The 26,996-nt window shown below is 41.6% G+C and overlaps 2 protein-coding genes across 4 annotated transcripts; one reads left to right on the forward strand and one right to left on the reverse strand.

The window, feature by feature from the left end:
- Positions 1–1,612: 1,612 nt before the first annotated feature.
- Positions 1,613–9,832, forward strand: LOC115584824 (ADP-ribosylation factor-binding protein GGA3-like). 2 transcript variants are annotated; one of them, XM_030422623.1, is made up of 16 exons: positions 1,613–1,806; positions 3,523–3,607; positions 4,081–4,156; positions 4,756–4,854; positions 5,833–5,956; positions 6,067–6,167; positions 6,248–6,328; positions 6,416–6,553; positions 6,868–7,081; positions 7,187–7,363; positions 7,456–7,523; positions 7,607–7,719; positions 7,839–7,999; positions 8,120–8,289; positions 8,612–8,722; positions 8,888–9,832. In XM_030422623.1, the coding sequence occupies exons 1-16, from the start codon at positions 1,764–1,766 to the stop codon at positions 9,005–9,007; spliced, it is 1,881 nt and encodes a 626-aa protein (XP_030278483.1). In that variant the 5' UTR covers positions 1,613–1,763; the 3' UTR covers positions 9,008–9,832. The 2 variants fall into 2 exon arrangements, with proteins under 2 accessions (XP_030278483.1, XP_030278494.1); XM_030422634.1 differs by lacking the exon at positions 1,613–1,806 and adding an exon at positions 2,118–2,264.
- Positions 9,833–10,966: 1,134 nt separating this feature from the next.
- On the reverse strand, positions 10,967–26,356 carry LOC115584671 (cAMP-specific 3',5'-cyclic phosphodiesterase 4C-like). 2 transcript variants are annotated; one of them, XM_030422241.1, is made up of 17 exons: positions 26,123–26,356; positions 24,280–25,085; positions 23,139–23,273; positions 21,258–21,385; positions 20,951–21,133; positions 20,788–20,827; positions 20,612–20,682; positions 19,915–20,077; positions 19,139–19,232; positions 18,863–19,020; positions 17,171–17,269; positions 16,858–17,022; positions 16,597–16,696; positions 16,353–16,507; positions 15,559–15,681; positions 15,282–15,464; positions 10,967–13,032 (listed from the first exon to the last, which is right to left on the reverse strand). In XM_030422241.1, the coding sequence occupies exons 2-17, from the start codon at positions 24,319–24,321 to the stop codon at positions 12,133–12,135; spliced, it is 2,739 nt and encodes a 912-aa protein (XP_030278101.1). In that variant the 5' UTR covers positions 24,322–25,085; positions 26,123–26,356; the 3' UTR covers positions 10,967–12,132. The 2 variants fall into 2 exon arrangements, with proteins under 2 accessions (XP_030278101.1, XP_030278111.1); XM_030422251.1 differs by lacking the exon at positions 26,123–26,356 and adding an exon at positions 25,389–25,636.
- Positions 26,357–26,996: the final 640 nt, after the last annotated feature.

Consider the following 26,996-nt stretch of genomic DNA (forward strand, 5'->3'; position numbering starts at 1 on the left):
TTCATGCAAATGTTCTTAAGAAAATTGTTCTTAACGAACATCAACAGACAGGTGTTTTTTTCATTCACAAGAAAAAAAAATAAGTCACGGTTGACAAATGCTTTTCCTTCACAAAAGCAGAAGTAGAGTTGAATATATTTGAGATCAGTGTTGCTGATAATTATATTTTATTTATAACTAGCTATTTATAATTCAGTCATTTTCCTGTGGATGTGACGCTTTCATGTTTTTTCTATATTTTTTTGTAAGTATTATTACACCAGTAGTTAATATCACTGGTTAGGTGAAGAAATATGCTGGATTAAGATTCATACCCTATTGGCTTTATATATTATTTAATACTGATCAAAACTGATGTATTGTTTTATGAGCAGACAGCATGGGCTGAAGTCAAACGTACTCACTTTACGGATTTCATGCAATTGCACTGAAATGATACATTTCTGCTACTTTATAACCAAACTTTACTACAATTTAGAAGCAAACTAAATTCAAATTGGGATTATGTTATAAAGCAGTTAAAGCTAACTCCAACTCAACCAGCTATGATGGTAAAATGCTACTTTCACATGAATGCATCAGGATTAAGAATTCAGTAACATATATAATGCAACACTCGTGGGATCCTATGCTATTCTTTTACATGTGATGGAGTACTCTTAGATTATTACAGTGGTACTTTTACCAAAGTGTTGAGCGTATTTTTAGTGTGTGAAACTACTCCAAAATATTGTTTTTGCTTAAGTATATTTTTATCACTATGAACTTATAAAGGCATAATATTACCTGGAATATTAGGCAAAGGGAAACACAACTAGTGATTTTGCTTAAATTGTCATTTGCAGTGACAAAGAAAAGTACTTGAAGACCTTTCCTTACTTGCAATTCAAAAATTAAAGGTGCACTGTGTAATTTTCGGTAACACATTTTAATCAGAAGACAAATATCTTCACTTTTTTTATGCCTAAACAAACTAAACAAATTAATGTTGGAAAAAAACAAACTGACCTTAAAGGACAACACATACTGTTTTACTTTGTTTACATTTTGGCGGACCCTGCCAAAATGTTGGTAATGAGACTTTAACAACAGTTACGTTACTCGTAGGCTAGTTTTGATTACTTTAAGGAGAAATTTCATACATTTTATAGTAATCAACAAACTGACCTTAAAGGACAACGTAATTACATACTGTTTTACTTTGTTTACATTTGGCAGACCCTGCCAAAATGTTGGTAATGAGACTTAAACAACAGTTATGTTACTTGTAGGCTAGTTTTAATTACTTGAAGGAGAAAGATCTTCAGTGAGGGATTTTTATTTTATACATTTTATAGTAATCAACAAACTGACCTTAAAGGACAACGCAATTACATACTGTTTTTACTTTGTTTACATGTGGCGGACCCTGCCACCTTTTCTGGTTTCAGTGTTCTGGGGACCTTATTTTCCTCTAAAGAACAACTTGTTTATTCAATTATGGATTAAGGAGTGTGTATTATTACCTCATCGATATTGTAAATATACAAAATTTGCCCCTCCAATGAGAAGTTGAGTCTCCATGACAGCCTCTCCTCCCTGTGCTGATGCAGAGAGAAGGGGGTGTGTCACAGCGAGGGGCCGGTGTGTCAGCAGTGTGACTGACAGGGCGTGAGTGTCACATGTCGGCTCAGGCGGCAGCAGTTTGACACCCCCGCTTCCTTCAGAAACACGCACTCGCACCAGCAACCACACACATCTGGAACTGCAAGCGACTGACAGCAATGGCGACCGGTGACAGCCAGCCAACTTTGGAGTCGTTGCTCAGTATGTATACGGAGTGTTGAATCTTGTTGTTGTTGTGTACAGACCCGACGTGACGCAAGCTAACGTCTCATCACTCCATATCTGAAATTAACTGTCGCCGCTCTGTTTGCTGGCGTCACGTTAGCCGTCAGCTCGTCGCGTCAGTCGGACTTTCACACGTTATATTTACGAGTGAATTCTGCATGTGTGTGTTTGTTGTTAAACTTTTATAAATTAGTTTGTCATTGTGCAGAAAGTTAAAACAGGAAGTTAGTGGGACCGTGCGCGTGCCCCACGAGCGCCGTGTTATGTGCGCGCTCCAACGGTGCGCGCGCACATTTACATCAAAATGATACCAACGGTTGTTTTTAGCTAACGTTAGCTAAAAGTCTCCAGTTGTTGGTTGTTTCTGAAGATTATCTGAGTAAAACAGCAAAACCACGAAGGATGCATTTGAAAATACACTGAAAACTACACAAGTAAGCAGTAAAATGTACTTTAGTTAAATGTGACAGCTAAATGTAATGTGAATACTTTTCTTGTCAGTTAAAGGGGCACTGTGTAGTTGAAAACTCAGAATTTAAGTATTCACAATATTAATGAGGTAGTAAAACAAACTAAGAAATATGTATTTGTCCATAACTGATTAAAAGAAGCGGTTTCTCAGAGGAAAATAAGGTCCCCAGAACACTGTGTGAAGCTAGAAAGGTGGCAAGGACAGCCAAATATAAAGAAAGTAAACAAGTATGAAATTGTGCTTTCTTTAAATGTAAATTTGTTTATTAAGTTTAATCAGTCATTGAAGATCTTTCTTCTTAAGGAATCAAAACTAGCCTACGAGTAACATTTTGGCTTGTTTCCTTCGGATGAGTTCAAGTTTCATCCTCCCATATCCTCTTTTACTTTTTTAAAAACACAAAAGATATGACAAAGTTCTTGTTTTCAAGACGGCTCACCATTAAAAATATGTTTTACCCCTTAAAACAGCAGTCTGTAATCTTGTTCAATGCATCATCTGTATCTTCAAAGTAAATAGGAGCTCAGTGATTCAACAGATGACTGTTGTGGTGTAAAATATACAGGCCTATTATTGATATGAAAACGTTTCGTTTAAAAGATTTTTTCTGGCATAGACACCTTTATTAAGCAGTAGACAGATAGGAAATATGGGAGAGAGAGGGGTATGTGACATGCAGCAAAGGACCCCCGGCTGGAACCGAACCGGGGTCGGCTGCGTATGTGGCATGCGCTCTAACCATTCAACCACCTGCGTGCCCAAAATGTTTCGTTTTAAAGAACAAAGTGCAGGAAACAATGCTTGGAGTGATTTCTAATTCTTACATTTTTGTAACACATCATGCCTCGATTGCATATTCTTTGCAGAGGTGTTTGACAACCACATTTGAGGGATAACTGCAAAAAGTGTGTGTATATCAGGTAATATATTGATATCAGAATTCTTTAAATCCTGGATATCGGTATAGGCATTGGCCAAAAAAACTGAATATTAGTCAAGCTGTCTAAAAAAAACACACCAGTACCTGAATATACAGTAGTTACTCTCCACAGCTTAAAAGAATAATTAGTACAACAAAGGCAGTGTTTCCCTGTATTATGCATATCTATCTTTCATTTCACTTTCTTATTAAGTTGTGAAATGTCTTGCATATATTTTATCTTACTGTGGCACATTATGAAAATAGTTTTTGGATGTTTTCTCTGGTGTAATTCTTCCAGGCCAGGCCACAGACCCAAATAATCAGGAGGACAGATGGGACTGCATCCAGGGCTTTTACGAGCTTGTCAACCAAGAGGCCGATGGGTAAAGCTGAACACAGTCTTTTTATCTACATTTTAAGAGCTTTCCCACAACCCTACATGAATTCTCAGATCATCTCCTGGAACTGAACCTGAGCTGTAGTTTTCAATTTTCTCCAGAAGTTACTTCAGCGCAAATGTAGCATTTGAGAAAGAGTTGCTTCACATCCAGGTTGTGGTCACAGCCTCACAGTTACACCATGTAGTAACACGGAGGAGAGACTCTGCTGCACTTTTACCCCCGTTTTACCCTTTTCAGTATTAATATAATAAAATGTTCCAAATGTAATTTAATTTAAATTTTAAGCCAGCTCGATTTGTCATAGTTTTCATCAGTTTCTCTTAATGTTACTCAAGCATGGCAATGTGTGGAAGCTATGTGAATAAGACTTATTTTAGTGTTGTCATAACATGCTCTCTTCCTGCAGTCTCCTCAGGCATTTTAACTTGATTTATATCTTAATTTTCTGCCTTCAGCCCACAGGTAGCCATTCGTCTTCTCTCCCATAAAATCCAGTCGCCACAGGAGAAAGAGGCACTGCAGGCTCTGACTGTAAGACATCAGCTTCTTCATCTCTACACATAATACACAGATTATACACAGTTTTTTTCTATTTGTTGTTTCATATACCCTACATTCATCTATTAAGTTCCCAGCAGTAAGAAATTACTAATTATACCCTATTTTATATCTAAAGTAGTACTAGTAGTACTCATTTGTTTTAATTTAAAGGCAGTTATGATGGGTTATACTCTGTATTTATCAGATTATTCTTTAAGAAAAAATGTCTTTGTTGTAACCGTGAGTGTGGGCAGTCCTGTGAATCTCTGTGACTAACTTTTATCACATGGCCCAAGTGACATGAGGGACTTAATCTGAATTAAAATCTGCTGTGAAGACACAGTGTTTGTCATCCATACTTAAAAGAGAGCTGCAGTGTTTTACAATTAAATGAAACACAAAGAAGCTTCTGGATGTTCATGTGCCTCATATCATGTGACAGTTAAAGGTGGTTAACCACGAGCACGTTGTGACAATTCTGCTCTCTCTCTCTGCTTTGTGTTGCCTGAGAAGACAAGACCTCTTTTCTCTCATTTTCAATTGTAGAAAAAGTTTATGTTTATGATTTTTTATACTTTGGTGCTTTCCAGGTCCTTGAGGCATGTATGAACAACTGTGGAAAGAGGTTTCACAGCGAGGCTGCCAAGTTTCGCTTTCTCAATGAACTCATCAAAGTTTTAACACCAAAGGTACGACCAATCATAGAGACACAGCTGTCCTTTTAAACTCGGGAACTTTTGGGAAGTTTGCATTTGCGCATATTCCATTCTATCTCATTGTGCTTGGTCCAAAATCTAAAATCAAAGTCATGAGTTGTGTGAACCAGAGCACTCTGAGTGAATTGGCCAAAAGGAAGTGATAGTACAGTTATTCATGTCCTACAGAATTGAAAACTTTTCTCTTCACATTTGACTTCACCAGCAATACTTTGACTGATTAGGTTTCATTAGGCCATACTTGTCTAAATGATCTCACTTTGTGTGTTTTTATATTTGAGACGTGTTTGTGTGTGTGTGTGTATGTGTGTGTGTGTGTGCAGTTTTTTTGTATTATAGGGACCCAAATAACAAAGTGCCTCACAACAGGCAGCTACCAAAATCAGCAGATTGTGAAGTCAATTATAAAATCTAATCAAATACATTAGATTGCTTGATAAAATACAGCAAATTACTTCCAAGAATGTTAGATAAAATTAGATAAAAAGAATTCAGAAGACAATTCAAATGAAATCACAAGTGAAAAGTTTAATCTCTGCGAAAATGCGTTTTCAGAAGCATGTAGAAAAATACAGAAACAGTGTTGAGAAAATGAACAAGATGGCAATTAAATATGTTTGCATCAAACAATAGGAACATATATGTCGAAGGATATATACATGTCCTGCGATAGAAAACTGCAAAAAGATTTGTAATATGAAAAAGTGACTAAAATTATAGGTTAAAAACAGTAATGATATATGTAATACCATCTAAGTGTCTTATTTTGAAAAGTAAAATAATCAAATTTTACAGTACATAGTGCCAAAATTAGTGCCAAAAGTGTTTGAATTTAATGAATAAAGACAAAATAAAAACACAAAACAGAATCTGTTATAATATCAGAGACTAATACAAGAATCTAACAGTTTGTCTGTGAGTAGTGACACTGATCTGATCTTTCCTGAGCAGTATTTTGGCGCCTGGACTCCACAGAAAGTTAAAGACAGAGTGACAGAGGTCCTCTACGGCTGGACTCTTTGGCTTAAAAAAGAACCAAAGATTCAGGAAGCCTACCGCATGCTCAAGAAACAAGGTCTGAATGCAACACGCACACAACAGCAAACCTTCTTAATTCTGTGCTCAGAAGATTATGTTGTTGTCGGAGGAATATAGCCATTTTCTACTTCTTTTTGTTTGTCGTAGGTATTGTGAAGAAAGATCCCAAGTTACCACAAACGGTAATAATGGCGCCTCCGCCACAAAGAACAGAGGACTCTGTTTTTGACCAGGAGGACAAGGCAACCGTGTGTATTTGTGTTTAATAAGACATCTTTTAAAATTACGTAAACGTTCATCCTGTTAAAACGTGTCTCTGTGTCATCAGCTGTTAGCCAGATTATTAAAAAGTGCCCGTCCTGAAGACCTGGAAACTGCAAACAGACTTATTAAAAGCACAATCAAAGAGGTGAGGAGGGCTGTGGAGGTCATCTTTGCTTTGCTTCCATTAGGTAGATTTGGTTTTCATTTGTGTGTGTGTGTTTTTGTGTTTCAGGAGCAGGAGAAGGCAGAGAAAGTGTCAAAGCGTGAATCGACTCTGAAGGAGGTGGAGAGCAGCACCAAACAGCTCAGAGATCTACTGGAGCAGCACACAATCACTGGAACCTCGTTAGGGCCGAGTGGCGATGTGAAGGTATTTTGGACATGATACATTCATACATGGTTTCACACATGAGGCTTGTTTGAAAGTCCTGTGTTTGTTTTCCTTCTATCGCCCTCTGCTGGCCCACTGCGGTCATGTTTGAGACTTAATTAACTGTCCATCTTTTCAGTAAACCTGCTAATAATTGGCTTAATACTTACCAATAATATTTTGAATGAGACACAGTTTTTTTCCGGAGCTTAAACTGAGGTTCATCAATTCCATCAATATTCATTCACTGTAGAAGAGAATGTGTTTGTATGGACGTGTTTCTCAGCAGTAGGTGCTTCCTTCCTTCGATTTAGACCCTATATGAGCGCTGTGACCGACTGAGGCCCGCCTTGTTCCGCCTGGCAAGTGACACGATGGACGACGACGCAGCTCTGGCACAGATCCTGGCCGCTAACGACGAGCTGACCCTCGCAGTGAATGCCTACAAAGAAAAAGTGGGGAGCAAGGAGTGTAATGGTGGAAGAGAAAGAAGCAGAAGTGAGGAAGAAATGGAGGGTATAACTAAAGGTTGGCCTTTTTTCTCTGCTAGCAGTCCCTGTAGACAACACCTTAACCTTGTGTTTGCCTCTGCCGTGTGCTGCTTGTATTTGATGTTTCTTCGTGTTCCGTCAGCTCCGACGAGTCCCAGAGAGATTAAAAGCTACCACCTCATCGACCTGTCAGCACTGGACTCTCCACAGACGCACAGAAAAACTGATTCACCACCATCCTTCGAGTCCTCTTCGCCCATGTTTGCCTCTCTTATGGAAAGTTTCGACCCTGTAGCCGACCAGGACTTTAATGAATTAGGTTTGCCCGCTTTGTATCTATTTCTATGTCTATGTCTGTTCTCTCTGATGGTGATGTTCTGATAATGTAATGATGGTTTCCTGTAATTACAGAGTTGGATAATGGCGTCTCAAAACAGACTCAAGAGACGTCGAGATCATATTATGAGGAACTGCTGCAGGTGAGGTTCAGACAGGACGTTATAAGGATTAAATGAGATTTTTATTTAAGAATGCTTTAAAGAGTTTATCCTTTCCTTTTCAGCTTAATGGAGACATTCAGATAAAGAATCCTGAGCAGAACGGAGGGAGATGCCTGGTACTGAGAGCTCGTGGGAGTGGTGGGAGCAGTGCAACATCAAATGGGACAAACATTTGGTAAGGATGGAGACTCTTAAAATCCTAAGTGACAATCATTACATTACACTGATGTATACACTGATTTGAATGTAGTATTATTGTATAGATGACCTAATAAATGATTTTTCCCCTGTCAGGTCACTCCCTCACGATCAACAGTTTACAGGGTCTGAATCAACATTCAAAGCACAGAAACAACTCGGTGAAGTGTCGGGCTCTCCAGTGAAATTAGAGGAGAACTCACGCTCCCCTCAAGCCCTGAAAAACATCTTTGTTCCAATGGAGACCATCAAACCGAGTATGTTTCCAAAGTTGTTACTTTTAGTTAGTACTTCTACTTCTCAACCTTTCCCGTTATGTGTTCACTGCCTTCTGGATATCCTGTCTGAAGTTCTGTTATCTTCATGCTTGTTTGTAGGTAACCTCGAGCCGATCACTGTGTTCGATCAGGGCGGGATCCACGTCTCTCTTCATTTTGCAAAAGACTCTCCGCCGGGTCACCCAGGTGTTGCTGTAGTCGTCATCTCCACTGTGAACACATCTGCCCTCCATGTGAAAGACTTTATGTTTCAAGCTGCTGTTCCAAAGGTAAGTTATTCCAAACACATCTTTAAAACCTACGATCAAAATGGCATGAAAATGTTTAATAGGTCATTTATCTACTTAATCATGCAAATAGTTTGTCTGTTTGTGGTGTTGTAGTCTCAAAAATGTAGTCTGTTGTACTCTTTCACGTTCTTCTAACTGAAGAAATAAGCCATGAAAATATAAATGTATGTAGTTTACGTCAGTTGTGTTTTTTTAAGAGTATTATGTGACTGGCGCCCCCCCTCCTGGACCAGGCGTCCACTTCATATTTCTGTGTTTTCTGTTAATGAGTTGAACAATCATTTTGTTTCCTCTCCTCCAGACCATGTTAGTGAAACTTCAGCCAGCCTCAGGGACAAACCTACCTCCTTACAACCCCCTCCTGCCTCCACCTGCCGTCTCCCAGGTCCTCATATTGGCTAATCCTCAGCAGGTGAGTTTGGGTAGTGTGGTTAATTTACATTATCATGTTACTCATTACATTTCAGTGTGTTTGTAGTATGTGGCAAATATTAATTAGAATTTAATTTTTTATTATCTTTGCCCATTTGTTTCATTTTTCCCTGAAGAATCTGACACATTTCTCTCTTTCTTTTAGCGGAAGGTGCGTCTACGCTTCAAGTTGACCCTGACACATGGAGACCAACAGCTGGATGAAACCGGAGAGATCGACAACTTTCCTGACTGGAACTCTTTAATTGGCCACCAAAGAATTTAAAGACATGGCTTTTAAAAATAACAAAAACTCTGGACCTGGTCTGCACATGACCTGAGATCTGGGGTGAACCCAGTGAGAAAGAAAAACTTGCAGTCGATCCTCAAGAGGTAAACAAACAACACAACAAACTCATCAAGCCTGTATTTTCTGAAAGATTCTCTTCTGAATTTGAGAACACAGTAGCAAGTATGATGCAAACCAAAAAATGATCTCAGAAAGATTGATATTACTCTTAAAAGGATGAACTCTATTGCTGTAACTGTTCAGGTGGGTTTGGTACCTCCGTGAATGTACCTGATTCAGGTATTCAATATTCTGCTGTTGTCTCGATGTGCTGCTTTTGTGATCGCTGTTTAACTGCAGTTTGATAAAACTGTTTGTGCACTGTACCCATGTGTATGCTGACATGTAGCTGGTTACATGTCTGCATGTGAAATGCGGTATTTATTTGCTCTTGCGACATTCAAAATTCCCAAAGTGCCTTAACATGGAGGATGTTTTAATACGTATTTATTTTGAGAATGTGGCCGCCTTAAGTAATTTATGTGTGCATGTGAGAAACTTTATTTTCCAGATCAGTGTTCACTGATGAGCAGTTTTTAACTGTGAAAGCTTTATAATTTGAGTCCAGAGAAACAAATCAAGTGCAACTTAACCTGCTTAATCATCTGTCATCTCAGCTCATCTTCAGATTCACACAAGGTCAAAACAGGATGTCTTAAAGCCAATTTGAGTGTTTTCTTTGAATGCTTGTCTGCCTTTTGTCTGTGTGTTGATCTGCCATGTGTCATCAATAAATACAAAAGCAATCTGTATCAGAACAAAGCTCAGAGTCTCTGTCTCACCTCAAAAACAACTAAAGGTTTTATGGTAATATAATGACCCTTATTAGAAGAGAGAAGCCCTTCACAGACTCCATGATTAAGTCATATAGGGCTGCAACTAACCATCATTTATTATTAATCGATTTTTCTCGAACCATTAAATAAAGATGCACATTTAAGAACGATTAAATCCTCCCAGGGATCATCCTGTAACGGGGAGTCAAACAAGCTTCAGCTGATGTTCTAGTCAGCTCACAACTTTCAGTTTAAAGGAAAGATGACAGTCAGTGATGCGTCTCTGACTAAAGACTAAAGACGACAGAGGGAGTAAAAGAAGCAAAATGTTCAGTAAAACTTTGTCCTAGAGCTGCAGCAAAAAAGATTCTGTAGGTTTGAAATTTCCTTTTTGTATCTTGGAAGTTTACCTGGATGTTACTCTACACTACCCAATTACAAAATGAACATCTCCTGGAACGAATGCTCCAAAAAAGTACAGATAAAAAACTTGTAATTTTATCTTTAAATGCATTTCACACTGCAGCTTACCGGGAGACAAATTGCACATTTTTGCATGTTAGCTGATCTGTGATGTGCAAGAAGAGACACTAGATAACAGCAGCAGTTAATTGCAAGTGTACCTATATGTTTGCCCGATCTTTAGCATGAAATTGCATAGTACTTTACAGAAGCATTGCGATTAGAGACTATCTTAAATAATCACTTAACCTATTAATTATTTTTAAATGTCTAAATATCATAGTGAAGTCTTTAAAACATAAAAAAGTGAAATAGCATCGTCACAATTTATTTTGTTATTAGTTATTCAATTTAAATATTCAAAAGAAACTGATATGATAAAACTACAGAAACGATAAGAGCAAAATTGAAAATTCTTACATTTGAGCATTAAAATTCTGTCATTTTGTTTGATAATTGACTAAAACAACTAACCAATTATACAAAAAAATTTCTGTCATTTGAGTAAACTAAATATTTCTGCTCTACTTTAAAATAAATAAATAAATAATAGAATAATCACTACTTACTGTACATGTATGATGCTGGATAAATCCTTTATGGTGTTTTCCAGGGTGGAAAAATGATCTGCAACTGAAAACACCAATCAACTTCAAACTTCATTGATCAGATTTATTATATGACATCAGCAGAGTAAAATACATGTTTATTATGTACATATATGTAACAGGGGTGTTAGATAAAGTGCCAAATACCATTTTTTTTTACAAAAACAAAACAAAAAAATGGGATTAGTGGAAGACCATCACACCCGTTACCCTGGTCCCACAGTTCATTGCTTCACGGACAAGTAGCCCAACATGTCTGGAGGAAGGCTGAATTGCTCAGTGCTGGTCGTGGGACAGTTTGGCACGATTCACCCGGGAATCAAACTCACAGTCTGGGGGAGATGTGAAACTGTCGTGATGGGATGAATACTGGGTGTTTATATTTATTTGTATTTATTTATTTTTTCAAACATGAACCGACATCGACACGTACGACAGGTCAGCCTTTTTTTCGAGCTGGACTGCACCACCAGATATTATTATCATTATTGTTCAGAAATCCAGCATCGTTGCTTTAAGGTTAGTATGTGAGGAGGTTAAACTGTTCTAGACCAGAGCCCAAAGGTGGTTCTCAGCATCCCGTTCACACGTGGAAAGTTGTTGTAGTAAATATAAGACGACAGACTTACACTTTCCAGACGTTTTTTTTTTTTTTCTCTTTTCTGACAGAGGAAGTTGACATTCTTTTAACAGTTACTGGTCGGGGTGAGGGGTGGTATCTTCCTCATAAACGAGACAGTGACAGAGAGATGATGGGTAGCACTTATTTGCATGTACAGGTTGTTGTTGTTTTTTTTAAGATTCTCAGGAGCTACAAAAGGTCGATAAAACAGGTTACCCCTCCCCCTTTTTATTATTCCCCCAGTGTATTCCCCTACGGCAGTGATGGATGTACAGATACTCGGTGGTGAAGACTCCGGTCTTTCTATCACTACCAGTTGATCGAGACGTTGCAACAATCTGGCTGTTCGGGAAGGCGTTGGGGCCAGGTCTGTGTCCGATGCTGTACTGTCCGTCTTCAGTGTTTCTCTGTGAGCTGTAAAGTTTGTTTAAGACGTCTGTAGTCGAGCGTTCACTTGGCCTTCAGCGGAGAGGGTCACATGATCAAGGGAGGCGTCTTTCGGCTTTTTATTCCCTTCCGTGACAGTCATCCTGCAAACTGTCGAGGCCTTGACCTTTCCTCGCCGACCCTTTTAATTCACGTTTTTCCACCCAACTAACTGTCTTCTTCCTCGTTCACTTCTTCTTCTTCCTCTACATCCTCAACAGGCCCCTCTTCCTCCTCTTCTGCCTCCTCTTCCTCTCCAGCATTTTCCGTTTCTCCTTCCTCCTCCTCCTCCTCCTCCGCTTTCTCCTCTGTCTCGCCATCCTCTTCTTGTTCTACATTTTCCTCCATCTCTGCTGCCTCCTCCTCTTCTTTCTCTTCTGTCTCTTCCTCCTCTTTTTCCACATTCTCCTCCGTATCTGCCTCCTCATTTTCCATTTCCCCTTCCACCTCCACCTCTTCCCCCTCCAACAGTTCCTCACCTTCCCCATCCTCATCACCCTCCACCTGCTCTTGGTCTCCCTCCTCATCTTCTTTGGCCTCTTCATCCTCCGCTGCATCGTTCGCTTCCTCCTCTATTTCATCTGTCTGTCCTCCCTCTTCTTCTTCTACTTGGTCCTCTCCATGTTCATCCCCCTCCTCTGCGTTCTCCTTCACCTCTTCCTCTTCTTCTCCAGTGTCCTCCTCCTCTTCCTCTTGGACTCCGTTGTGTTCGCTATTGTGATTCTCCTCGTCCTCATTCTCGGTTTCCACGTGGTTCTCCTCGTCACCTTTCAGCTCCCCCTGCTCGTCCTGGTCTTTGTCGCCGTTGTCGCAGATGGCATTCTGGCCGCTGTTCCCCAGGTTGATGTGGTTGTGATTGTTGTGCTCCAGGTCCTCCAGGGTGAGTTCGAACTGGAAGCGGTCGTGTTGTAGGTGTCTGTCCGGGGGAGGCGAGGGAGACTGGGGCATGGTGTTCAGATACCACTCCCTGTTCTCCTCCAGCGTGTCCAGCAGCTCCTGAGCGTCTGGATGAACGAGGTCAGCCCACGTCTCCCACAGCGGGTGGACGATGTAGTCGATGAAACCCACCTAGAAAAGAAAAAAGATGAGAGGTGGTGTGAAATAAAATGATTTGACTTTTTAGGAAATAACTGAGAAAGACAGGATTGACACCACACTCATGTATCTGCAGTAAATGTGAAGCGACAGTCAGTTAGCTTAGCTTAGCTTAGCATAAAGACAGGAAGCGGAAGGGAAACAGCTAGCCTGGCTAAAGGGAACCCCTAAAGCTCACTTATTTATCTTGTTTATTTAATCCATCAAAGTGTAAAAAATTATGATATCAGGGAAGTCACTGCTTTCAACCACGAGATAATCTTGCACTTATAATCCCACGTAAAATCACAAGTTGTTGTTTTCACATTTGTGTTTTTGTTTTTAACTTTGGACAGAACCTGGCAAAGCTGTCTCCCCTTGTTTCAACTCTTTATGCTAAGCTAACTGGCTGCTGGCCTTAAATCTATCGCACTGACAGTGGTATTCATCCTCTTCTCTAACTCTTGGCAAGAAAGCATCTGAAGCAACTTTCCCATCTGAACAACTCCTTTATAGTAAAGATGAATCCAACTGGCAGAGTATCTGAATGAAAAGAAAATTCTGACCATGAGTGTGATCATAAAACTGACATGGAAAAATGTCACTGTTTTACATCATGGATATTAGCAGAGGCATTAGACTGGAGCTGCTGCCAGTTGGACATCGAAACAGAATGTGTTCTTCATACATCCATCCAAAATACTATAACAAAAGGTTTAATGACTGCCAGAGTGTATCTGAAGTTATTCCAGGCTTCATTACACACTGGATGATTTGTGAAAAGAAGAATTTTTCATGTTGGGAGACGGTGAGAGGAAGTCTGTCTCTTCCTGCCACAATTCAAAACCAAATAAATGGACACATGGATGGCCTACCTCTTTGGGTCCTGATAATATCTCAACAACGATCGGGTTGATTGTCAACAACTATTGCATTGAGTCCTTCTCAAAGTGAGTTAAATTGATCCTTTGACTCATTCTGACGCTATCAGGTCCAAAAACTTGGCACTGGCATCCCCATCGTGCTCAGCTGTAAGCTAATTAGCAAAAATTAGCATGCTAGCACACTAACATAAGATGGTGAACATGATAAACATTATACTGACTGAACGTCAGCATGTTAACTTCACCAGTGTGAGCATAATGCAGTTAGCATTAAGCCTCAATGAATCGCCATCCTGGCTGTAAACTCATTCACATTCAGATAATTTAAACAAAATGAACTAGATGTCTACTGTGTAGACATAAAAAACACATTTCGAATGATACATTTGGCTGCAGGAGGTGTTGGTTCAACTCAAATGGTCTTTTTTGAAGTCGGCGTTGGGGAGGATGTTTGTGTGACAACTGCCTCTCTTTGCCAATGCAGTCTTCCTGTGTGGTTTCATGTCATCACAGTGCCACGTAACAGAACTTTTTGTATTGTGTTTGTGAATGACACCAACGAAAATGACTGTCTGCATCTCTGACAGTCTCACCATAAACTGAAGGCTTTAAGTTTAATAAAGCACGTTCGGCGTACAATTTTGGTGTTGAAAAGCCTTTTTCTTTGGCACTACATCCCGCCTGTGCGTAGTAACTCAAACGTTGTGCTGTTGAGGGAACATTGTGCCACTGCTGAACTACGTCTTGCTGCGTTTGATGTTCAGCAGTTTGAGCAGCACAGAGCCCTGCTTCCTGCACACTGATCAGGGATACGTACCTCATACAACCACACGTCAGAAGACACAAAGTATCACTTCAAGCTTTAACAAACAGGTTGTTATTTGACAGCTACATATTACTCTGGTGTTATTTTGCCTTCCAGAGTTGCTTGTTGATGACTCATTTATCCATTTTGTGTGGTGTAAGAGAAGCCAAGTAACATCTATAGGTTTCCAATTCATCTATTTGGAGTCAGTGTATTAACAATGACACATTAAGGGCTCATCCACACACATACAGATATTTTGCAAAACAATTCTCTGTGTTACGGCTGCTCGTTTACACACAATTGGCACTTTCGATCACTAAGACATGGATTTTTTTTTTTTTAAATGCAGGCTGTTTGTACATTCAGCACAAAGCATTTGGAAATCGATGTCATTATGCCTCAACGCATGCACATCAAACAACAACCTCTGCACCTATGTCATTTTTTGTTGGCACTGTTAAGATTACAGAGACAAAGATCTTTTTTTTTTTTCATAAAATACCTGTTTAGAAATGTGTATCTGTATAAGTGAGAGAGAGTTCGAGCGTTACCTGACTCTTCTCCACTGACGCAGTGTGTTTGTCACACATGGCGCTGATCTCCATCCCCCTCTCTCGCTCTTTGTCGCCCTGCCGAAAGAACTCCTCCATGATCCTCTCCGTCCACTGCTGGTATAACGGCAACGTCTTGGTTGGGTTGCTCAGGTCTGCACAGTGCACCATGTTCCTCAGCACCTAAACAGGCACACATGGAACAGTGTCCGTAACGATACATTCGTACATTGCAGGAGACGGATTTCATGGTCTGTGTGAGCAGAGGACAAGTTACCTGTATCCGTTCTGTGTAGTGGTCCAGGAGCAGCACTCCAGAGCTGGTCACCTTCTTGGTCTCCACCATGGTCTTCAAATCAGCCAGTAGGGTCATGTGTTTGGACATGTCTGTGGCCAACACCTGGAGACACGAAGACAGCAAGACAAAACTAGAAGAGAAGATCCAGACTAGTTTTTGTCCTCATCTGTCAAATATGAAACTAAAGATGTAGAAGTTGAAAGTATGGACAAACAGGCTTTAGGTTATCTTTTACTTAACAGTCCTCTTTGTCCAGCAGGTTGACAAAGAGGACGGTTAAGTGAAGCAGGTACTATATACAATAGATGGTCCAGCATTTCTATAATTAAGTTTTAGAAGAAAATTCAGTTGTTTAACTGAAATTCCTGAGGAGGCCAGATCGAGCATTAATGTGATGTAGAATGATGAAAACTAGATTAGATTAAATATTAGATCAGATCGGCTCAATTTTAAGAAGGTCCAGATCAAGATAGGCAGCAAAAAGTTACCATAAAAAAGCTAAGAAAATCTGAAATAAACAAAATGAACTTGTAATGTTTTGAAAATGAAACAAGGATGATATAAAATGTCAACAACCTTAAAGACAATGTGAGATACAGGTCTAATAACATTAAAAGCAAATTAAACAAAAATAAAAGTAATCAGAATCCTCAGCATCGCCAGGAGATGAGCAACCACAACAAATAAACAAGCTGAAGAAGTTGAGCGACGTGTTGTGTGTTTGTTTATAATTGATCTGCTGCGGTGTGAGATGTGGTAGACGTTGTCCTCACCATATCGATGACGAGCTTGCGAAGGCTCTGGCGCTGTCGCTTGGTGAGATTCTGAAAGATGTCACAGTTTTCTTGGTGCAGCAGCTTGAAGCCGACGGCGAGGTGGTGGTTCTCCAACACTGACTCATCGTTATACATGAGGGCCAGCTCCGAGTCTGAGCACAGAGGAGCAGGGTGTAAACATGGCTGGTGCAAACATATAAACATATTATATTGTTTGTTGCGAGTGTGTGTGTGCACTCACTGGTGTTGATGAGGAACTGATTGGAAACTCCGGGGTGATCGACATCATGGATAGCTGCAGCGAACAGAGCGGCGAGGATCTCCAGGTCGGTGAAGACGGCCTGAAAGAGACGAGAACATGAGACGAGATCAGAGAAGAAGAGACGGGGAAACAGAACTCAGTCACACTGTTGTTAAAAATATCATTCACAACACAATCACCTCCAAGTAAACAGTATGAGTGTGTGTGTGTTTGAGTGTTTGAGTGTGTACATCAACATACATCCAGAGCAGGCGTGGAGAGGAGGACATGTGTGGACTGGGTGACATCTGCAGCATGGAGGCTGTTGTGGTACGCTACGTTTCCATGGTAATGGTCCTCCAGGGTCATCACGTAAGTGACAAAGGTGTCGACCGGGATACGAAACGTCTTCAACAGCTCTCGCTCCTGAGGAAGGAGGAGAGGAGACACAATTTCACACACACACACACACTCCGACGGGAGAGCGTCATGTAGCCCACAGCTAACACACAAACACTTCAGGCGAGAACAGAAAACACACACACTCCCACACAATCGCACTCGCTTTGTTTACCTGGAAGATGGTGTACATGATGCAGCTGAGAGGCCTGTTGTTGGAGAATTCTGCAACTCTGAATATGTTAAAACCCCACTTGTTCAGGTCCTCCAACTCCTGCTCAAAGACACACACACACACACACATACACACACACACACACACACACACACACACACACACACACACACACACACACACACACACAATGAGTCAATCAGTCAACATTTTAAACAACACAATATAAAAAAAAACATCATCCACTACAGGTGCAGCAGAATTCAACATTGGCTAGACAATTAAGCGCATTACCAATATCATGCTTCACTTATCAAACTTAACAGTAATGCCAACCAATGACATCAATCGACAAACTGAACCAGCCAATCACCACTGACTATGACGCTCAAACAACTGCTTGACAATTAAAAAAAAAAAAATCACTGGTTCCAGCCTCCCAAATATGCATGTTTACTCGATGTCTTAGTCTTCCGTGTCAGTCATCTGAGTACATTTGTGTTTGAGAACGATGAACAATGAGAATATCTGACCTCAGGATTAACAAAATGGCCTTGTGCTCTTTTCAGCATTTTCAATTTATCAAGACAAACCAATGTGAGATGATTGAAAAGTGAAAATACGGAACCCAAATTACTTAGGAACGACATCAGAGATTATCCAACACAAAAGAAGAAATATTAAAGCGCTGTTTGTTTTTTCCAAGGCAATATCTGAGAAATGTATTTAGGTCATATCACTCAGGCCGAGTCTGACTGACGCATGTGTCGCTGTTGCAAGAGCACGTTTCATCTTCTGTCAGTTGAAGTCTGCCGCCAAGTGAAAATGGACCACACAGCAGAAATAACTGTCATGTCAGGGTCAGAACAAGTCCAGTTCTTAATGATAAAGACATTTTTTTACATTCATGCTCTGGTCAGGATGATTTATCACTTTAGCGATCGCTTAATTTCTCTTAACTACTGATATTAAGTGGCCTGTTGATATTAGCATTTAGCCTTGCAGAACTCCGGCATGGCTGAAGGCTCACAGAGTTGTTATTTGTAAGTAGCATAGTTGCATCGGATTTATGGTCTGCGAAATGAAGATGCAGAACCAGGGACCGTTTCCATCCTACTGTGGGCTTTCCAAGCATTTGGCGCTACAGACTGGATGGAATTAAACACTGAGGCGCCGAGCACAAAACAGCAGACGAAAGGAATCACAAAGGATTCCATCTTTATGTACTGTGGATATTGTTTTAATACGATGCGCTCAACAACCTGGAAGTGGCTCGATATTAGCAGTCTAAAACTGTTGTTTGATTTATTTTCAATAAAAGATTTAATAATCGTGTATATCATTAACTTTATTGTGTTTTATCAAACGCATGTCCAACAGGAAACCTCCCACTTCAGTCTAGTCGTGACACTGAAAAAGTCTCAGCAGTAAATCAGTGAAACAAGGAAACGGGGCACAAACACACTTCCTCAACACTGCTGAAAGGAGAAAATTTAAATAAAACTATGCACAAGAAATGACTCAACTTTACGGCGCCCTCGAAAACCTGAAAGATGACGTTTCTTATCTTGTGTGATCAAGATGAAAAAACATATTTGTCAGCGTACAGAGAGCAGAGTCAGAGTCTTAGCAGCGATTGATCCGTGAGACTTATTCTATGTGAGTCAGAGAGAAACAGACAGACAGCGAGACCTTGGCGAGCTCGTCCTCGTGGTCTGTGTTGACACCGAAGCGAGGCATTGAAGAGCTGGAGAGGCTGGAGCTGTGAGACAGTTTCCTCACTCCACTGATGTGACTCATAGGTTTGTCTTTCAGAGTAGGAGACGGGATTTCCACATCGTTCTGCTTGTCTACAGGTTGGAGGACAAACACACACATACACACACGCAGACGGACGGGTTTATTGTTTTTGTTTGGTAAAGGTCAGAAATGTGATGTGGACAGAAATCAGATTGTGGTCCCACTCACCCATGAAGGTGCTGGAGATGTATTCAGACACCTGGTTACCAGAGCGACTCATCTCTGACAGGTGGGACAGCTCTCTGTTCAACATCCTCTTAAACTGTGGCAGAATGAGAGCAAAACAGTCAGAGATGTGCCGTTTCTCTAAGTTTTAGACGTGACTCCATATCCAAGTTGGCAAAGTGCTTCCTCCTCTGTTCAGCATTCAGCATGGACACCACAGACAGTTGATATTAGAGCTGCAATGATTCGTCGATTAGCTGCCAACTATTAAATTAATCGCCAACTGTTTCGATGATCAATTAGTAGGTTGGAGTAACTTTTAAAAAAGTCAAAACTGGCTGGTTCCAGACAAGTTTGGGGAAGCACTGATTGACATTTTTCTGACATTTTAGAAACCAAAAACATAATCGATCAATTGGAAAAAAATGATCAAACAGATTAATCGACATTAGTGGCAGCCCTAATATTTATCTGAGCATTAAAAAAATCTGATCAGCCAGTGATTGCACACCGCACAGCAATACGTCAAATGTTTTTATTCAAACAATGATATGTTCTGTGGCAGGATGTTCCGATGTTGACGCGAAGGTCACAATAATCATAAGATGGCAGTAAAATACTATGAATAAAAACTAGCAGAAAATGTTGAAATCACATGAAGAAAAACGTGTTAAAATCGATTAAACTGACTGTTATTTCTATTCTCAACCTCAACTGTGCACTAATACAAGCCGGTTGATAAATTGGTTGAACACGTTGGTTCAGTGACGCTCGCGTACCTTGTTGGAGGCCATTTCGCTGACGGAGCGGTGTGTCTGGATGGTCTCCAGCTGGTCCAAACACCAGTCCAGCTCCTCCAGTGTGTCCAGTGCGAGCTGCTGGTACTGCTGGTCTGACAGTGTGGCCCTGGGACTGGCACACACTCCACCCAGAGGAGACCTCCTGGGGACACAGCAATTAGTTAGAGCAGGCACAAACTGCAGACTGACAAGTTAGCAACAACAAGTTAGCAGTGGTGTATCTTCTTAGATTAGTTTTTAGTTTAGTTTACAGTGTTTATCTTTCTTTTCTTTTTTTCTACCATACGGACCTGGCAAGCTGTTGCACACAGGAATAAATCAAGCTATATTAAAGTGTACTGAAAACAACATCGTGCATGTGCTGCGAGAGTGTAATCTCTGTAAACAGATATCTGGACACAAAAACGTGGAATCTGTGGGCAAGAGACAGATTTTGGAAGTGGAAGCGTTCTGGTTACCACTCATGTTTGAGTGGGCTTCGTTTCGCGAGCCAGTTTTCTTTTCCTAGGATGGCAAAGGAATGATCGGCCCTTCTCTGCCTCTGAACGGCGAGAACTTTTTGCCTTTGTTCATTGGGTTTGGTTAGGCATGAAGAGTGATGATGAGTTAGGGTTAGGCTCAAGAGGTGGATTGACAACATACTATCTACGTATCAGGACAGTGAGTTTATACTGACTTGACTGTTGGGGTTGAGACGTTGGCAAGGATGGTGAAGTTGCTCCGTACTGATCGTAGACTGGCCAGTACCTAAATAACCACACAGCATAACATGATATGTAGCGAAACAACCTCAGAGAAATATCAAATGATGTAAAATGGGGACTTTATGTTTATCTATGATGCAAAACTCACTTGAGCGAAAGGTGTCACGATGAAGTCCTCTCCTGTGTGCCTGAGAGAGACGGGGAACAGGGGGGTGAAATTAGGAAATGATGCTGATATTTCTTCTGAAAAACATAAACGCACTCTCCCCCTTCTCAGTCATTCTTTTTGTGTCTCGCTTGCCAAGTCTCACCCTTCACTGGTGAGGGAGGAGTTACGTGAAACCGTCTTGGGCGACATGTCGTAGTCCGAGTCGGAGCGGTAGAGGAAGGACTCTCTCCTCTGGCCCTGGGGGAAGGAGGTGTGCAGGGTGAGGCCTGGACTCTGCGAACCCAGCGGGGTGTGACCCGGTGACACGCCATTCTCTGCTTCATAACTAAGAGCGCGAGGAGAGAAGGGAACATATGATGGTTTGAGAACAAAGAAATGAAACATCCAGCAAAGCCCCCTGCGAGGTGAAATAACCAGCGGTTTGAAATAAAGCTGAATAGCGTGTGAACCTGTCGGTGTCTGCCTGTGTGATGGAGATGCGAGGTGGGATGCGGAGGGGAAGAGTTGTTGGACGCGACACATTGTTCAGGACCTCTGGTGATCGAGTGCGGTCCCGAGGGCGAAGCCAGCAGGGTACCTGTGGAGTCACAAGGAAGGATTTGTAGGTGATACAAATCACCAGCTGGTCTGAGAACACTTGATTAAATGCATATTTGTGCGTGTAGTGTGTTTAATATTCAGCTTTGTGGTCGTAAATCATTACTTGATTACTTGATCACATACTTTCAGATTGTGTTGAGCATTTTTAAGTGTATGCGGAACAGTTTTATTTTGTATTTGTGTGCTTTTTTTCAGGGCCAGGTGCAATATGGAGATGGAATTAGGAAATGATCCCAATGTTTCCTTCAATTACCAGATTTCTAAGATAAGTGGGCAGAACTTCATGATGTAAACACTGGCTGATTATCGGGCAGATATTCAGTGTTTTTTCTAGTTATGTCTGTGATTTTTGTGTCACACTTGCAATAAAATAGAGTTTAATCTTTGCAAATGAATATCAGTCACAAATATTAGTTTTGAGTCTCCTTGATGTCTTATAATCTGTATCAGCTCTGAAAAAGCCATATCAGTAAATAAACATCCTGATCATCAATATTATAATCTCCCTTTAAGTTGATATTGGAATGTAACTTGGTAAATTTAGTCAAGTACTCTGCATGAGTACACTTGTTCTTTACTGGAGTATACTGTATATTTCACAGTTTTACTTCATCACATCTCTGAGGGAGATATTGTACCTCTTCCTCTACTACATTTATTTGACACTGATAGCTAAAAGTCATTTTTTACATGGAAATACATGATGTGAGTTATATAATATAATGAAGTAATATATTACAAATGCACCTAGTTTCACCTAAAACTACAACATTAAAATGTTTATGTATTTGTTGGTGATAAAACAGAATAACATCGTCAGTACTATTACTTTTAATACCTCACGTACATTTGCTGATACAACTTCTGTGTAAGTTTCCTGCTCTAATGCATCAAGTGGATATAGAATAATGCAAACATCAGCGTTTACACCGGTTACCTCTAAACCTCGGTATCGCTGTACAGTTTGTCTGAAACCGAGCGCAAAGGACGGTTTACTGACGATCTATTTCTATTCGAGACTAAATGAATGATTGAATAAACTCACGTTTTCGTCCTGTGTTGTTATTTGTGACTCTGAGGAAAACGGAAACGATCCAGTTATCTTTGCAACAGAAGTGCCAACAATAATACCACTTAGAAAAAAACGCTTGGGGGGGGAAAAAGTCGTCTGTCGCAACTAGAATACTTCTTCCACAAGTGAATATAGCAAACTTGTGAGCTAATAGTTGACACTTTGTACACATCCAGCAGTTGCGGCGAAACAATATTTGATGAAAGTTGTTTGATGAAAGATGAATGTATGTCCACTATTTTATCTCTGAGCTCTGTTTGGCTCTTCCCAGACTCCTGAGAAAAACAAATTAATCCAACACTTTCTTCACCAGCATGTCGCGAACGTTGTCTGTTTACAGGCAGGCAGATTATTTCCCTCAGAACAGCTGCTAAAACTAAAACAGTAAAGCTGCAGGCCATTACACCAAAACAATGAGCTGAGGAGTGGGGAGGTAAAAATACTCCTTTTGCATTACACATTCCATCTTTTGTTTATAAGAAATATTGATTATTGAGCTTTAATGTATCTGAATGAACATTAATTCTGCTAAATCAACAACAACGTCGAACATTTAATATTGTGTTTACCTAAGGAGGAGGGGGTTTATGGGGGGACAACAGCTCTTTTTACCCCGGAGCCACAAGCAGGTTAATGCAGCCATGCTTTCTGTCATTACCTGGAGACTCGACGAGAGTCTTCTGCTCCTCCCTCTGCGTAGCTCGGCCCCCAGTGTGGCCCCGGACGTGTAAGATCGGCTGTAGCGAGATGACTCCGCCTTCTCCCCAGCACCTGTTATATCTGTGTCATTGCCCTGGGAGACAGGGAGGAGTGCAGGTGAGGGAAGCAGAGACGAGGATCGAGAGAGAGAGAGAAAACACCTTTTTTTTTCTTGCTTTGTGTGTGAAATAAGAAACACTCAGTAGTCAGTAATCAAAATTAAGGAAACCGCTGCGTATGATTGACATTTTGGCACATTTACTAAACCATACTGATTTGCCATAATCACATTCCTGCGAGTGAAGAGATTTCCACAGAAACACACAATAAATTATCAATGTGTGTATGTGGGTTTGCATGCATGTGCGACCGTGCGTGTGATCGGCTGCATGCGTGTGTGTGTGTGTGTGTGAGAGAGTGTGTGTGTGTGTGTCTGGGATGAGGCCTCCACAGACCGAGCTCTTAGAGGCTGATCTGCACTGCAGTACCGTAGCAACAAAACACTAGGGGAATGGTAGCAGTTGCTAGGCAACAGTGCCGTGTTGCTTCCATGCTGCGTTTGATGTCGTCCAGACCCAGATGTGGAAAGATCCACACACACACACACACACACACACGCGCGCGCACATACAGTACACAAAGACATGCACGTTTGTATCAGGCACCTGCTCAGCATAATCGATAAAAGACTGTTTGAATAATGAAGGCTATTATGTCCTTCAGCCAGCATGTTACCTTTAAAAGAAAACAGCTCATTTACATCGAGGAATCATTTAGCTGGGGCTCATTTACATAGAGGACTGTGACTGACTGAGCTGTTCACAATGTGCGAGTGGAGGACGGAGGAGACAGACGGTCCACTCGGACTTCTGAGTGCGTCCAAATACCTCGACGACGAGAACAAAGGGAGCCTCGCTTGTGTGAAAGTCATCACACAAAGGTTTGTATGCCATCGTAAGCATTCAAGAAATCCCACACACGCACACAGTCTGCTCTCCTCAGCATATACATGGTAAATACATGGAGACTCATGCAAACAGGAGGGAAAGTTAGCTGATTGTCTGCTGCATGACTCTGGTTGTTTATATTCTCCTTCTCACCTCTTCTCCAGTCACAGACAGCACGCTGCGGCTCTTCTTCATTCTGATTGGCTCGTTCTGGGCCCCAGGGCGGAGCGTTCCGGAACCCAGGCAGCAGAGCAGGTGGAGAGCCAGGACCGGAGAGGTCAAAGGTCACTGCAAGGTCAAACCGGGGTCAGACCGGGTCACAACCGGCCCCCATCGGAGCTGACTCAGCCAGCCAACCGCCTCGCTCCCGCTCTGTCCACACCTCAGTGTTCAGGTGATGGAAACTGGGCGTCCAACCTGCCGTTAAACGCTAAAGGTGCATTTATGTGGCCCTCAGAGGCTCCAGGTTCAGTCGCTGATGGGTGACCTTTGTCTGGATCTGTTGTTTGTTCACAAGTCGAAAAAAAAAAAATCCTTACTCCATTTTGAGGAACGCTACGAGCTGCTGGGCAAAAATAAATCCGTCTGCATGTCGTCTTGCTTTGGCCGGACGAGCCAGTGGGGTGTCCCGCAGAGAGTTCATGATGCCACTGCTGAAGAAAACCTTCTCTCAAGTTTTCTAATATGTTCAACCAACGTGGAGTACTGTTCGCATGACAATCCCCAGTCGTAAACCTGATCCCACATGAATGCAGTTTTCCATCGATAAATAATCCAGACGCAGTTTGTGGCAGAAGTTGCACAAAGTGTTTCCGCCGTCAGATCAGGTTTCCATCGTCCGGTCGGTCAGTCGGATCCAGATTCTGCATCAGGAGAGGTGTCGAGTCAGAATTCCAGGTTTGATCTGCCAGGATTCATCCTTGAATCCGTCTCAGCGGGTCCTCCTCGGTGCAGGTTCCCTGAGAGAAAAACAGAAATGATGAGTAAACACGAGCTAATTTTCTCTTTTTGAGTCATCTGTCCTTCCTTCTTTCAGAACTCTCTGTCCTGCCTCCGCGTACTCAATTATCTTGATGCATCGTCAAATGTTTTCATCCTAAAAAAAATCCTTTTTAGCAACATAAACCAGCTTTTGAAAACAAATTCCTATTGTTTTTTTCCACAATGTGAAGCATGTGCATGGATTAAAAAAACAAAAAATGAATGGAATATGAATAGAAATCTCAATTTGATGACTAATATCCAAACAAATGGTTGGTCACCTCATAAAGGGGGGCAGCCCTGACTAAATATTTTGGCTGCCGTGGCATTGCAGGAGCTGTACCTACAGTGGGGCTAATTCCGAGCAGATACCGCAACACCAAAGCTCTGTGATGTTATATAATTACTCCGAGCAGTCCGAGATGACCTAATTCCATTGGATAGGACAGATTCAGCATATCAGAGCGTGTTTGATTGAGCCGCTAAACAAGACAAGATAGTGCCGGAGACGACTTTTACCAGGGGTCATCAAGAACACACCCACTCAACGAGAGCGCTCACACCAGAGTCTGCACAGAATCAGAGTTAAAAAAAAAAAAGAAAAGCTCTGTGTGGAGAAATCAACAAATGCATGGTGACACAGTGACATATATATACACAGACAATGAGAAATTTGGGCACACACACACACGCACACACACACACACACACACACACCATGGCTGCCACCAGTACCACCTCCACTACAGATAAAGCAGCTTATAAAACCAAGCAGCAATGCATCAATATGCAGCTCAACTACCAGCCCGCTCTTCTGTTACAAAACACCCAAATATATATAAAACACACACACACACACACACACACACACACAGCATGCATACATGAGGACAGCCCTGCCATCACGCCTGTCTGCACACGCACAGCAAGAGATATGTGTCAGACAGACACACATGTACACACACACACACACACACAGTCAGGCTGCAGCATGTAAGAATAAAAACACACTCACCTTGATCGCCTCAAGATCAATGGAAAGATGGGCTGGGCCTCGTCTTGCTTTCACCCGTCTCCTTTCCCCTTCTTCTCTCTTTTTCCCCGCTCTCCCCTCCGTCTCTCTCTGCAGACTAGCAGTGTGTCACCACGGCGAGAGAAAAAAAAACACTTGGCGTCTTCATGAATATCCGCGGCTTCACCAGTGCTCCCTCCCTCCCTGTCTCTCCCTCTCCCTCTCCCTCTCCCCTGCCACAGTGGTCTCCCCCAGCCTACCCCCCCCCCACCACCACCACCACCACCACCACCATCACCTCCTCCTCCTCCTCCTCCTCCACCACCACCACATCCTCCGTGGAGAAGCCCATCTCCCCTCCCCTCCCCTCCCTCCTCCCGCACAGACACACACACTGTGTCCATTAATCCCATACAACAGCCTCCGCTCCTCCTCTCTCCATCGGCACCCCTGCCTTTTTTTTTTTTTTTTTTCTCTCCTCTTATTAGCAGCCACACGCCAATTCCCTGCCTCAGTAGTCAGCTGTCATTTCTCTTCATTATACGCGCCCACACACCGCTCATATTAAAAACATCACAATGAGGATTCATGTTTCCTGTTACTCACTCACCCTTTTTTTCCTCCCATGTCCTTTTACAGTCATCCAAGGACATGCAGTCCATTTTAAGACCTAAAAACAGGAATCACGCTCACCCTTTACTGCTTTTATCTGCCACCTACAAAGCAAAGACACAAATGTGGCCTCCCAAAAACGAGGAGCAAAAGAGGAACATGCCTGTTGTGTTTAAGCTACATTTTATACTTTAATCTAATAGGATGATAACCAACGAGACAGCCAATCGATTAATCAGCTGATTACCTTATCTTTTGAGTGGTT

This window comes from Sparus aurata, chromosome 1 (genome assembly GCF_900880675.1).
Source record: "Sparus aurata chromosome 1, fSpaAur1.1, whole genome shotgun sequence".
Lineage (NCBI taxonomy): Eukaryota > Metazoa > Chordata > Actinopteri > Spariformes > Sparidae > Sparus > Sparus aurata.

Bases quoted from the DNA above. Each gene is read 5' to 3' on its own strand.
- LOC115584824 (XM_030422623.1), top strand. From the start codon at position 1,764: ATGGCGACCGGTGACAGCCAGCCAACTTTGGAGTCGTTGCTCA. The intron at 7,524-7,606 runs GTGAGGTTCAGA...TTTCCTTTTCAG, and splicing joins ATTATGAGGAACTGCTGCAG to CTTAATGGAGACATTCAGAT. The intron at 8,723-8,887 runs GTGAGTTTGGGT...TCTTTCTTTTAG, and splicing joins TATTGGCTAATCCTCAGCAG to CGGAAGGTGCGTCTACGCTT.
- LOC115584671 (XM_030422241.1), bottom strand. From the start codon at position 24,321: ATGAAGAAGAGCCGCAGCGTGCTGTCTGTGACTGGAGAAGAG. The intron at 23,274-24,279 runs GTGAGAAGGAGA...CCTGTCTCCCAG, and splicing joins TGTCTGTGACTGGAGAAGAG to GGCAATGACACAGATATAAC. The intron at 17,270-18,862 runs GTCTCGCTGTCT...GTCTTTGAGCAG, and splicing joins ACGAGGACGAGCTCGCCAAG to GAGTTGGAGGACCTGAACAA.